Genomic DNA, 14,534 nt, shown 5'->3' with positions numbered 1-14,534 from the left:
GTTACTGACCAGCAGGCGGCAGCACAAACAAACAAACAAACAAACAAACAAACAAACAAAAATACATTGGAAGTGAATAAAAATGAACTGAAACTAAAAAATGACCTCAAAGGTAAACTTGACTTCCTGCTGTGCTGACCTCTGACCTCTTGTGGGCGGGTCTTACAGCGCCGCGTCCCCATTGGCCGGTTACTGTTACTATTATTTCCCGCCAACAACAGTTTAACTGAAAAACTCTGATCACACGTTTCACTCGTGTAAAGTTTTATTGTAAGTTTTATTTTTATTCAGTTTGAATTCAATAAGTTTTGTTTGATTATTAAAACGCAGCTTTAATCTCAGACGGATCAATAATGATGATTATCTCTATATATTTAGTTTTAATAACAGACTCAAGATGATCAATAACATTTAATACAATCTGAATCTTCTTGTTTAACTTCCAACATCTAAAGTTTCAATGAACTCAGCATCAGATTCATTTATTGATCTGATCAGTTGTGGAGCGGCGACGGTTCAGAGTGACGCGTCTTCACTCACAAACTATCTTTGTGTGAAAACAAACACACTCACGTTAATTAATGTTAATTATTCATGTTAATTATTAGACGCAGCTGTTATCAATATGTTTCTATTGATCTCTGATCACCTGGACAGGCGGCAGCCAATCACCTGCAGGCTGGTTACCGAGCTGCATGATTGCAGTGTTACCATGACAACAGGGGTCCATTAGTCCCCCCCCCTCCTCCCCTTCCTGCCATTCTTCACACACTTCCTCCAGGAAACAGGAAGCATCTGTGTTGCCGTGACAACAACTGTATGTGTGTGTGTGTGTCACATTTCCAGCGTTTGTTCAAATACAATACTGCTGAGTGTGTGTGTGTGTGTGTGTGTGTATAATGTGTGTGTATGTGTGTGTGTGTGTGTGTGTGTGTGTGTATAATGTGTGTGTATGTGTGTGTGTGTGTGTGTGTGTGTGTGTGTGTGTGTATAATGTGTGTGTGTGTGTGTATGTGTATAATGTGTGTGTGTGTGTGTGTGTGTATAATGTGTGTGTATGTGTGTGTGTGTATAATGTGTGTGTGTGTGTGTGTGTGTGTGTATAATGTGTGTGTGTGTGTGTGTATGTGTATAATGTGTGTGTGTGTGTGTGTGTGTGTGTGTATAATGTGTGTGTGTGTGTGTGTGTGTGTGTGTATAATGTGTGTGTGTGTGTGTGTATGTGTATAATGTGTGTGTGTGTGTATGTGTATAATGTGTGTGTGTGTGTATGTGTATAATGTGTGTGTGTGTGTGTGTGTGTGTGTATGTGTATAATGTGTGTGTGTGTGTATGTGTATAATGTGTGTGTGTGTGTATGTGTATAATGTGTGTGTGTGTGTATGTGTATAATGTGTGTGTGTGTGTATGTGTATAATGTGTGTGTGTGTGTATGTGTATAATGTGTGTGTGTGTGTGTGTGTGTGTGTATGTGTATAATGTGTGTGTGTGTGTATGTGTATAATGTGTGTGTGTGTGTATGTGTATAATGTGTGTGTGTGTGTAAAACAAAGACTTTTTACATTTGGATTCGTGTTTCTTCTTCTTCTTCTTCTTCTTCTTCTTCTTGAGCAACAAACATTTTAACTCAGTCTCGTCCAATAATGTTCAAATAACAAGTTCACACTTTGTTCACTGTGTTTTTAACCTCGTTGTTGTGATTTAACACCGTTGGTGAGTTTTAAAGATCACAGTTTGGGTTAAAACACTAAAATACAATAAAAATGTTAAAATGCTGAACGTGACGTTACAAACCCGACCAGCCTCCTCCTGACCACACAATCACCTGATAACATGACAGAAAGTCACATTATATATGACATCACTACTCTGGATTAGTGAATTCAGTCTGATCTTTTCTTTTTAAATGTCTCTTCTCTTTGTGATTCTTTTAGTCTCGATAACCTTTAGTCTCGTGTTTTGTGTGTATTCGATGCTCCTCATATATTTAAGTTTCTTCTTCTTCTTCCTCGCTGTAATCGTTCCTCCTCTTCATACTGAAGCTTCTATTCAGCTTCAGCAGTCTGAGTTCGTCATATCAGTGGATATCTGACACATTTACAGTCTTTGTGTTTCCCTGTTGAGCTGCAGGTGGAAGTATAGTAAGAAAAAGAGGAACTTTGGCACTAAAAAGACTGTAACGCTGAAAGATATCTACTTGATTTGATTCATTTGGACGCTGAAGCTTCATATTAGCTTCAGATAAACTTCCATCACTTCCATTGTAAGGTCATTATGAAGGATCTTTATGTTCATTTGATGACTGATTGAAGGTTTAAAACTGTGAACTCGTCCTTTAAGTTGGAAAAAGAGTTGAAACACAGATTCAGTATCTCAGAGACACGATCCGGATTCAGAAGGCGGCTTTTCTCTGGAGGAAACCAGCTCGCCGTATCAAGACACAACACACTTCCTGTCCTGGAGGGCGGGGGGGGGGGGGGGGGGGGGGGGGGGGGGCGGGGGGGTGGCGGCGGCTGGCAGTCAGTCTGTCAGCGGAGCTACTGTAGAGGAGAAACCAGGAGAAACTGGGAGAAACTGGGAGAAACTGGGAGAGAGGAGGAGAAATAAAGCAGCAGTGGAGGGAAGAAGAAGAAACAGGAGGATTAAAATCAGAAAGTGAAGAAGAAGCTCCGTCTGACGGTAAGAAAACAAACTTTCTGTCATTTTAATTAAAGGATAAAGATCGTCGGACATCCTGAAGAAGAGGAAGGGCAGCTCACTCTCTGCATGATGACATCATGATCACACTTCACACTCACTCACTTTATGGTAGAAATTCATTTACATTAATTACAAACTGCATGAAAATGACTCCAACTAACTTCTTTTGTATCAAATTGTTGCAGAAAAAGGTACCAGAGCAAAAAACTCTCTCTTGAAAATAAAAAGGGAGTCAGAGGTCCAAGCAGCAAAGTGTTCTTTAGTGCCGGCAAAAAAGGGGAGCAATCAGCACTTTTACAACGAACCAAATCGCTCCAAAGGTTTTTCTTTGGGGCATTGTTTTTATGTCCTTGGGTCGGCTTAGGTCACACCTTATCATCCACCCTCCCTAATTTTTGACCAATTATTATGTATCTTTTATCTCCATCACTCGTTGTTGGTCAAAACTCTTCAAACCAGGTTTTGAGGTGTTTGAGGATATGTACTGGCATATTCAATTCTACCTGATTATATCCAATTTTTATATATAAGTATTGGGAATCATTTTACACCATTATTGCCAAGTTGTCTTCTGGCCTTTTATTTTTTTATTCTAGTCATTTTACACCCTTATTTCTTGATCTCCTCCAGAGAGTATGTTTGAAAGGTGAAGACTTTAGCAGACCCAAGCAAAGTGACATGTAATACAAACACACTCAAATTTCTCCAGTGTATGATTATGATTCTTCTACCGTGCCTCTATACGTACATTGTGATTAAATATGGTTCATGAGATTATAACTACACCAATACACATTGTATCACACTAGCCCTTATTGCTTATAAACTTATAAAATCAATCTGCATAGCTTAATATTGTCTTTAAGCACACCAATGACTTTTAATGAAAATACACCACACTTCCTCCTCTACTCACTCCTCCCAGCAGTTCACACTAATGTGATTTATTTAACCTGCTGCCATATTCAGCTGTTACAAAACGGCACAAGTTCATCAATAATTACTATAGACAGTCCCGTCAGGAGGGTTTTTGTGATTATTGCAGCCAAAAATGTTTGATTTTGCAGCTTTTCTCAAAAAAATCACGAGACAGTTTGTGATGTTTTGTCTCTTTTTGCAGTAAAATTACAGGAATTCAGAAAAATATCAAGCAAAGTAAAATAATTTATTTAAATGATTTATTTAAACTGCTGCCAGTGAAGAGTCGTACGTAACGACTTCCTGCAGATCACAACTATAGTTCAGCTGAACATGAGAACCATGAGGACTCAACGTTCTATAAACAGAAAATACTGTACTTGAGTTCCATTTATAACCTTTATTAAATAAACTTTCAGCTCAACATCAGCAGCAAATAAAATCATCAATAATGTTATTAAAATAAATCTAGTTGGATGTTTGAGGCAGATTATGTCTCCTGACTCACTGAATCAAACCTCATCTGGGAACATTTGGGAACATTTGGGAACAGTTGGGAACAGTTGGGAACATTTGGGAACAGTTGGGAACATTTGGGAACATTTGGGAACAGTTGGGAACATTTGGGAACAGTTGGGAACAGTTGGGAACATTTGGGAACATCTGGGAACAGTTGGGAACAGTTGGGAACAGTTGGGAACATCTGGGAACATCTGGGAACATCTGGGAACAGTTGGGAACAGTTGGGAACAGTTGGGAACATTTGGGAACAGTTGGGAACAGTTGGGAACATTTGGGAACAGTTGGGAACAGTTGGGAACATTTGGGAACATTTGGGAACATTTGGGAACATTTGGGAACAGTTGGGAACATTTGGGAACAGTTTTGTCCTCTATGGCATCGTGTTTGTTGGCAGGTGAGATTTGACACCAAACGAAAAATTTGTGAAAAATCCTCCTGCAGCCCAGAAAGGATTTTCCCGTCGAACTGCTACAAACATCAATTACATTCAGGTTTCATGTTTGTAAAACTTTCCTCGAGTCGAGAAAAGCGATTTAAAAATCCGTGATGTCATCCTGATGGTCAGGGGGGGCGGAGCCAGCGGGCCGCACAACGCGGAAGAAAACCCGGAAGCTATAAACTTTTTTTTGGCGTTGTCGCTGCCCTGAACGGGCGCCATTTGTTTAGTTTGGTATCCGGTTCTTATAAAACATCCGTGACTGTATGAAGACGCTCCGAGCGTCCGAGCAGGCGAAGCTTCACTAAAACGCCGTTTCATATTTCAAATGACGATGAGGAGCAGATCTGTTGAAGCAGTCGGTGCCACTAGTGAGAAACATCTCAAACTATATTTGTTACTATATAAACATGTAAACACAGAAATATTTATGGAAAACTTTAGTATCCAAACAAAAAGGCTCAACTAGAATTATAAAATATAAAAACTGTTGATGATGATGATGACGATGATGATGAAAGTGTGCACGTTACTGGTTTTATTCAGTGTGGACGTGTTGATGGAGGCTCCTCTTCATCTCAACATGCTACTCATCCTCTCTGTCCTCCACACACACGCCTACCTGAACTCTCTCCCAGTCTGCTCCCAGCAGCTCCCAGCAGCTCCCAGCAGCTCCCAGTCTGCACCCAGCAGCTCCCAGCAGCTCCCAGCAGCTCCCAGCAGGACTGGTCACACTGCTGCTTCCTGTTCTGTCTGGTCATCAGCCTAAAAAACATAAACACACTGGTAGACCTAAATGACTTTATCTAAACCAGTAAACTGAACTGAGACATAAGTACTTTACTATTGTTCCCCCAGTTATACGTTCTTCAGCCCTACTGGTCTCAGTGGTGGAGGAGAAACTTCCCAGCTGCTTTATTATCTATCGCCCTCCTAAATCTACCACATTTGACTGGTTGGTGATTTTAATGTTCCTGTTGAGGCTCCTGATAATCAGATTTCTTCAGTAAAAGTGAATCTTTGAAGGTAAAACAGCGAGTATCATCTCCTACACATGACCACGGCCGCACGCTGAAGGTTTAGACATAAACTCCTCTTCATCATAAAAAGCTTTTATTCTGCTTTATTCTGCCTCTTCTAAGCAAACAGTGAACACACGTTAAATAACGATTCAGCTGCAGACGTTTGCTGCTACCTTCAGTGCTCATGGCTGTAATAATGTAAATGATACGGTTAATCAATTTAATACCATGTGCCTGAGAACTATGAGAGTTAGGTCATGTTGTCCCTCCAACCCGACGCCCTGGATCAATGGAAATATTAGAAAATTAAAAAGAGAATGTAGAAGAGCTGAATGTAAATGGAAAAAGTCTCAACTTCAAGTTCATTGACTCCATATGAGGGAGTTATTATCCTCATTTAATTCACTGCTAAAGAGCCAGAAACTCTCCTACTTCTCAGTCTAGTTGCCTCTAAAAAGCACAACTCAAGATTTCTCTTCAGCTCCAGATGCTGTTTTGCGCCACATCTGCAGAGCACCGTGAGAAGTCCCTCAAATATTTAGTTGAAAAGATTGAAAACATTTGAGCGTCAGTTATTCCTGCTGGTTCCATCACGCTGCTGGATGAGTTTACTCCCACTAACCTCAGGGATCCGCTCACTGATCTCACTGCATGTAAATCTGATCCGTTCATGTCTCTGCCCGTCAGCAGACAACAATGATGCAAGTTTAGTTAAAAGGGTCAGAATATAAGGAAACAACACCTCTGTAACACAATTTACAGGGATTAAATGTTTATTTCTCAAAAACATCTGCAGTAAAAACATGGAACTGTCTGTTCTCTCGTCAGAGAAGCAAGAAACAAGCCTGTTGAATTCTATCGGCCACGAGTTTATAAATGTTGATGTGTGGTGTACGTGAGGATGGTTGGTGGCGTGCGTGGAAGGATGGACCAGTAGGCATTGATTTGTTAGAGTAGAAACATTTATTCAGACCGGCCACAAACTAAAAGGAAGAGACAAAAAAACAGCAGAACAGCAGCCCTCCTCCACTTTCCTGGAGGGGAAGAAACAGACCAACCAGTTTGCTGTCTTTCTAAACCTTTTATATCCTGTCACCTGCTGTCTGCAGCCAATCAGGGAGGGTCTGTGGAATTAGTGCCACTTTGACTCCGGCGGCATTAATCTTTTTATATTAATGACATTTTGTTTCCTCAAGAGGCATAAATGAAATACTTATTGTTAATAATGTTTGCAGGTAAACATTCCCTTCTTTGGAACTAACCAGCATTACAGACAGTTTAAAGGGGAAGTTCACACCTTAAAGGGTCGAGCAGGTCTGGTCAGGGAATTAAAATCCCCCTACAGGAAATGTGTGTGAACAAACACATTAGACATAAATGAATAAGCATTTCTCCAACATCACAAGTTCATGACTGATATGTTGATCGGATGAGTGAGAGGAATGTGCACCTTTCCATTTTGCAAATGGAGACAGTGGTCTCCATGACAACCTCATTATGGTGGATGGGGAGTCCCTCTGAATGGACAACAGCAGATGATCTGAGAACGTCTGTTTCTAATTAGGGGTCATGATCTGTTTCAGCCTGGAGTGCTCGACTGATGCAGTCGTCACTGTGTTCACGTCGTTTTCTTTAAGGCACATAAGCTCAGTTTAGACGTTGCTGACAGGGAGAGCAGAGGAACAATGCTGTCTTCCTCCGTAGTACGACACTGACATACAGCACTAGAACTGCACTAGTAGGATGTTTTTACTCCTCTCTGTTTGCTTGTTGCTAATGGCTAATGTACCTTTATCTCTCTCATTTCCTCCCTCGCTGCCTCCAGCTGCATTTTGCAGATCTTTTTGTAATGTTCTGTCTCTTCTTGGTATTCTGTAATCATAAAGTAACCCAGTGCTAATCTCCATCTCTACAAGTACAAGCTAATCCAAGCTAAAGGGTTGTAAACACCTTTTGAATGAAGAATAAAGATGTCTCTTTCAGGTTTTGCTACACCACCAGGTTGATTTCCAGTTTGAACCAAGTGTTTAGTGTAGAGATGGCTAAGTACATATCTAGCTAGCTAGCTATTATCCATCTAGCATATTGTTTCGCGTGCTGTATAGCTTTTGACAGGCCTAAACATTAAAGCAATTATATTAAATACAGACTACATACATTAGTAATGTATCCATGTTAAAAATTTAATCCATACACTTGTTTTAATTGCTAAAAAGCCTCACAAAGTGTCACAGGATCAAACCTACAGCTCAGACTGCACTGATCCAAACAATCTAAAGATGTGTGACTGAGCAAACTAGTGAGTAGTTCTGTAACAAAATCAACTGAATGGAATAACATCAGCTAAGGCTGCTTTATTTTCCTAATGGTCAACCTACATAAAGCATACATTAACTTATAACAGCCAGTTTACTCCATCGTAAGGGCATATAGAGAGCAGTGTGTCATGTTCTTCAAAGGAAGGAAACACTTCACAAGGTTTCATACAGTGCACCCTAAGGGCACTTTTTTCATTTAAAGGGCACCCAGTTCTGCACTTCATTATTTTAGACTTAGGGAAACCCTAAATTGCACTTTTTCCATTTTTATGTTCACTAGAAGGGCAGCCATACAGAACCTCCAGGTCACGCCCTTACAGCAGCATCATAGGACACTTCATTACATCCTCTTCATTTAAAGGGCTCATCATGTTTTCTCGTTCTGGGGTTCCTTACAGGTGCCATCACATCTTCTTCCACTGAAAGGGCACCATGAGGGCACTTCATTCCAGACTGTCACATATAGAGACTCTATAGGACATTTCATCCTGATCTACCCATAACTAGACATCATACTGTGGGGGCATCTTAGAGGGCATTTATCATACCGTGGGTGCAACTTAGAGGGCATTTATCATACTGTGGGGGCATCTTAGAGGGCATTTATCATACCGTGGGTGCAACTTAGAGGGCATTTATCATACCGTGGGGGCATCTTAGAGGGCATTTATCATACTGTGGGGGCATCTTAGAGGGTGTTTATCATACTGTGGGGGCACTTTACAGGGTATTTATCATACCGCGGGGGCAACTTAGAGGGCATTTATCACACTGTGGGGCAACTTAGAGGGCATTTATCATACTGTGGGGCAACTTAGAGGGCATTTATCATACTGTGGGGCAACTTAGAGGGCATTTATCATACCGTGGGGGCATCTTAGAGGGCATTTATCATACCGCGGGGGCATCTTAGAGGGTATTTATCATACCGCAGGGGCAACTTAGAGGGTATTTATCATACCGTGGGGGCAACTTAGAGGGCATTTATCATACCGTGGGGGCAACTTAGAGGGCATTTATCATACCGTGGGGGCAACTTTAGAGGGCATTTATCATACCTTGGGGGCACTTTAGAGGGCATTTATCATACCGTGGGGGCAACTTTAGAGGGCATTTATCATACCGTGGGGGCACTTTAGAGGGCATTTATCATACCGTGGGGGCAACTTAGAGGGCATTTATCATACCGTGGGGGCACTTTAGAGGGCATTTATCATACCGTGGGGGCAACTTAGAGGGCATTTATCATACCGTGGGGGCACTTTAGAGGGCATTTATCATACCGTGGGGGCAACTTAGAGGGCATTTATCATACCGTGGGGGCACTTTAGAGGGCATTTATCATACCGTGGGGGCAACTTAGATGGCATTTATCATACCGTGGGGGCATCTTAGAGGGCATTTATCATACCGTGGGGGCACTTTAGAGGGCATTTATCATACCGTGGGGGCATCTTAGAGGGCATTTATCATACCGTGGGGGCATCTTAGAGGGCATTTATCATACCGTGGGGGCACTTTAGAGGGTATTTATCATACTGTGGGGGCACTTTAGAGGGCATTTATCATACCGTGGGGGCATCTTAGAGGGCATTTATCATACCGTGGGGGCAACTTAGAGGGCATTTATCATACCGTGGGGGCATCTTAGAGGGCATTTATCATACTGTGGGGGCATCTTAGAGGGCATTTATCATACCGTGGGGGCATCTTAGAGGGTATTTATCATACTGTGGGGGCATCTTAGAGGGCATTTATCATACCGTGGGGGCAACTTAGAGGGCATTTATCATACTGTGGGGGCATCTTAGAGGGCATTTATCATACCGTGGGGGCAACTTAGAGGGCATTTATCATACTGTGGGGGCATCTTAGAGGGCATTTATCATACCGTGGGGGCAACTTAGAGGTTTTTGGAGTCATCGCCCCTTGGCTTTTTAGCACTGTAAACAAGTCTCCTCTGTCCGGCCTGGTCCTGGTCTACTTTAAACAGGCCTGTATCCAGCCTCTCCTTAAGAAACCTGGTCTAGATCCAACGCCCCCCCCCCTCCCCCCCGGCCCCCTCGCCCCATAACTACTGTCCAATATCCAAACAGTTTATTTGACAAATTCCAACGTGGCTTTAGAAAGAACCACAGTACGGAAACAGCCCTACTCAACAAATAACATCCTAATGAGTGGGGACTCTGGTAATCTCAGTACTTCTGTTTGCACCGTCAGGCTCCTGCCGATGTGGCTGATCTACGACGCCCAAACACAACGGCTCGCTCTCTGTTCCACGCACCAGCCTTAAGTGGCATTAGTGTAGCCTTCGATACAGTTGATCAACAGACTGAGGAACTGGGTTGGCCTCGGTGGAACTGCTCTAAACTGGTTTTCATCTTACTTATCAAACAGAGTATTCAAAGTCACTGTTGACGACTTTAGTTCATGTCATGTGGGGTCCCACAGGGCTCAGTACTTGAAGCTGTACTGTTCAGTTTGTATCTGTTACCCTTCGGTCATGTTATTCGCCATTTCACCTCCGCAACCTCCAACTTCCTGCAACTGAACGCAGATAAAACTGAAGTCCTGGTTATTGATCCTGATCATATGTCTAACAGTGTCACCCCCACCTTGGACCCCCCATGTGTGAAAGTGTAAAGGAAAATATTGTGAACATGGTCTGTTTGTTACTATTGCTGCCTTTGGAGAAGAACACAGTAAACGGATCCATGTAATAAATTTTGGACCAAACCCAAAGTTATGCAATACAGATTCGACTCCACGTGCAGGGACACTACCACCTCTGACACGCCCACCTGGACACAGACCTGCTCTTCAACTGGTGGACAAGAAGGCGTCCTGCCTTTTCCCCATCGCTCATAAAAAAATGCAGGTGACGGCAGCAGGTTCCGCTCTATCCTCTCTGGATAACTGCTCATATTGTGCTTTTAAATTTAGTTTCTCTTTGTATAGTTCAGGGGTTGAGTTTACTGAATACTGCTGATCAGTTTTTAAGATGGATTAATCAATTAGTGTTTCCTGTGCCTGTTTTCGTAATTTATTTTTTGATGCTGAAAATGATATTATATGTCCTCTGAGTACAGCCTTTAGGGTTTCCCATAATATGGATGGGGATATGGGGTCTGTCTGATTGGTTCAAAGAAAATCATCTACTACTTTTGATATGTATTGGCAAAAGTTTGTATCTGAGAGTAATGTTGTTTTCAGTCTCTGAGTTGATTTTGTAAGTGTAACGTTAACATCAAGGATGACGGGTGCTTGATCAGATTCTACGATCGCAGAGTATTCTACAGATTTAAAGCGGGGAGAAGGCGTTTATCTATGAAGAAGAAGTCTATTCTGGAATAGGAATAATTTTAGAAGGGTGTAAAAATCTCCAACCTGTATGATTCATGACACTGGACAAAGCCCTGGACATGTCTGATGCAGATGCAGCCTTGAGGTCAGAACGATGCAGAGTTGTATCTATCACACAGTTCATGTCTCCGCCAAATATTAAGTGATGTGTGTTTAAGTCAGGAAACAATGTCAGTATCTTCCTGAAAAAGTCTGAGTCATCCCTACTGGGAGCATATATATTAGCCAATACCACAGGGGTGTGGTAAAGATGGCCTGATACTATAATGTAGCGCCCTTGGGGGTCTGATATTATTTCTGAAGCAGTGAATAAGACTTTTTTGTGGATTAATATTGCTGCTCCACTCGATCTGCCACTAAAGTTTGAATGGAGCACCTGCCCTACCCAAGCTTTCCTTAACAAAATATGACCCACAAGTAAGTTTCCTGTAAAAATGCAGTCTTGTCAAGTGTGTAAATATTCAAGCTCTGTTGCCCATTCACTCCTCAGACATGCCAGCTAATGAACCGTACTGCAGACCCTACTGATGTATTTTCATTGTCTATGATGTTTGTGGGTTAGATAGACTAGCAAACTGTAATAATAGATAGAAAATAGCAAAGTTTGTGGTAATGTTGTTGTACAGCCATGAGACAAAATGTAGATGTTGGCATTATGCCTCCATCCCTACAGACCAGGAAGAAAACTCCCGGTTCGCCCTGGGAACACTGACGAACAGCTTCTCTTTTAAATTTCAATAAAGGGTTGAGATGAATCAGTTTACGATAGGATAAACGTTGCTGTCCTGTTATATATTTACATAGTTATCAAAGTTTCTTTAAATCAGTGTCCATATTCTTATTATACTCCACTTTAACTACTTTACATGCTGCAATAAACTCTCACAGTGTTGCACAGAATTAGATTTTTTGCCCCTTATTGTTCCATTTTCTCCTGAATAATAATGTAATAATAATAATGTTCCTATTTAAAATGTCTTTGTATTTGTCTCTATTTTATGGATAACCAAACATTTCACTGTGCACTGTTCTCTGTGCAGTCTTTGAGTCTTTGATATATAAACACACTAACGACCACCGAGTTAAAGTTTGACCCAGTTTGGGTCGATAGAGCAGCGACACAATACTGGGTTAATGTTGTTTTGTGCCCATTTTATTGTTATTTTTTTATTATATAGCCAAACTAAAGCTTGTTATAATCTACTCTTTTCTTTTTAAACTGACATGTTTGTTTGATATTGATTGTTAATAACTTGTGTATCTTTTGAACGTCATCTGCACATCGATTTGTACAAGAAACAATAAATCTGTGACAGTTTGTAGCTGAAGCTTGTTGTGTGTAACACTGACTCACAGTAACAGATTGTTAAAGTTAACCTGACATGTTGCCGCTATATGGACCAAAAACGGGTCAAATTTGAACCCAGTGATTTGCAGTGTGGTGCGCACTGTAATTTTATATTTTTTATATGGTTTCTACATATTAGAGCTGACTGGAGGCAGTGACATTAGGAAACATGGAAAATAATTATATAATAATCTTAAGTTTTCAGATTTAATTGAAGGCAGAGTTGAAGTACAGCTCTTCATGCACCTCATGTTCAGGTGATTACCAGTTTCTAACTTGTAAAAGTCATTCTTGTGAACATCAAAGTCATAATTATAACTGAGAAACTGTCCCTCAGCTCTGATATATCTGACCTCACAGTCGTCTGATAAGAAATGCATGCTTTAGACAGCAGGTCTCTTATTACTCCTGTGATTAAAAGATGATTAAAATGATTCATGTGGTCGCTAATGACTACGACCAAAAACAAAGACTTTAGTTTGTCAAGTTGGAGAGAGAATATCCAATCATTAATGTGATCAATGCAGTGATTCAGTTGAAGAAAGAATACTGTAGAGTTGAGTATCGTCTGCATATTGTGATAGAGAATATCGTCTCTGTGGGAAACAACTTAAAATGTTATTTCGTTAGTATTTTATATTTAATTTTTGAGATTGTTTTTGTCGTCTTGATGCTGTGAATCCTACAAATATGGATATTAGAGCCTTCAGACAGTCTCTCCTGGATCACAGTCATAGTACTGCACTAATTGGCTTCCATGAGAAATAACACAAGTGTGAAAAATTAAAGAAGAAAGCTTTTTAGGGAAGGTCAAACCCACTTCCACACATGTGACCAATCACTGCATCAGGTAGGTGTGATGTCAGATTGTCAGACACAGAGTCTCTGAATCAGACGTCAGAGAGGTTTCAGATGCTGTCAGACCATCTTTCTTTGGTTAAAATCACCGTCTTTAACCCGAAATTATCACAAGCAAATTTTCTGTAAATATTTGAGCTTGGTGTCCGTCTGTTGTTAAAAACTTTTCCTGCAATTGTCTCTGTTTTTACAGAGTGACATCATCAGAGGAGGAGTCAGAGAAGATGGCGTCTTGGCTGAGCTCCTGCTGCATTTACCTGTGGATCATCACCCTGCTCAGAGGCGTCTCTGCTGAGCCGGCCTCGACGCCAAAATACATCCTCAACCGCAATGAGGTCAACTTCGATCAGGCCAAAATTAAGTGTTCCCCTGGTGTCCTCACCACGCTCGCAACCAAGCAGGAGGTCGCCGACGTCCTCCAGCTGGTCTCCTCAGGATCACCTCTGGAGAAGACAAGATTCACCTACTGGGTTGGACTGCAGAAGCCCAAGAACGAGTGCATCGTGTCCGAGCTGCCACTGAAAGGGTTCAAGTGGATGGCGGACGGTGGCGAGGAGATGGAGATGAGCCGCTGGAAGGAGGAGCCAAAGGGAACCTGCACCACGGTTCGATGCGCGGTACTGACAGGGGAGTTAAACAGGTCGACTGTCAGCAGCTGGGGTCTGCTCTCCGTCAGCTGTAAGACCAAGAGCCAGTTCATCTGCAAGCTGGCAGACGGACAGACAGTACGGAGACCTGAGGACCTAACACCAGAACCAGCTACACCTGAATCTAAACCACCTACACCTGAATCTAAACCTGCTACACCTGAATCTAAACCACCTACACCTGAATCTAAACCACCTACACCTGAATCTAAACCACCTACACCTGAATCTAAACCAGCTGCACCTGAATCTAAACCAGCTACACCTGAACCAGAACCTGAGCCTGACGCTGGACCAGAGTCGGACTCGTGCATCCACCCAGTCGCCTCCATTCGCTCCCTCAGTCTGCACCCGAACGACAGTAGCAGGATCCTGGTGGAGTGCTGGTCGTCGGTCAAGCTG

General features: G+C 41.9%; 1 protein-coding gene across 1 annotated transcript in view; it reads left to right on the top strand.

Annotated features, from left to right (window-relative positions):
- The first annotated feature begins 2,514 nt into the window (after positions 1-2,514).
- Positions 2,515-14,534, top strand: part of clec14a (C-type lectin domain containing 14A) — a 13,370-nt gene continuing 1,350 nt past the window's right edge. The window contains exons 1-2 of the mRNA XM_067613251.1: positions 2,515-2,679; positions 13,679-14,534. The exon at positions 13,679-14,534 is cut by the window's right edge and continues 1,350 nt beyond it. Coding sequence (XP_067469352.1) covers positions 13,710-14,534 — 825 coding nt within the window. The 5' untranslated portion in view covers positions 2,515-2,679; positions 13,679-13,709. The remainder of the gene's footprint in view (positions 2,680-13,678) is intronic.

This window comes from Thunnus thynnus, chromosome 16, assembly GCF_963924715.1.
Source record: "Thunnus thynnus chromosome 16, fThuThy2.1, whole genome shotgun sequence".
Lineage (NCBI taxonomy): Eukaryota > Metazoa > Chordata > Actinopteri > Scombriformes > Scombridae > Thunnus > Thunnus thynnus.
Note: the sequence above shows the minus strand (reverse complement) of the source record. Positions and strands in the feature narration are given on the sequence as shown.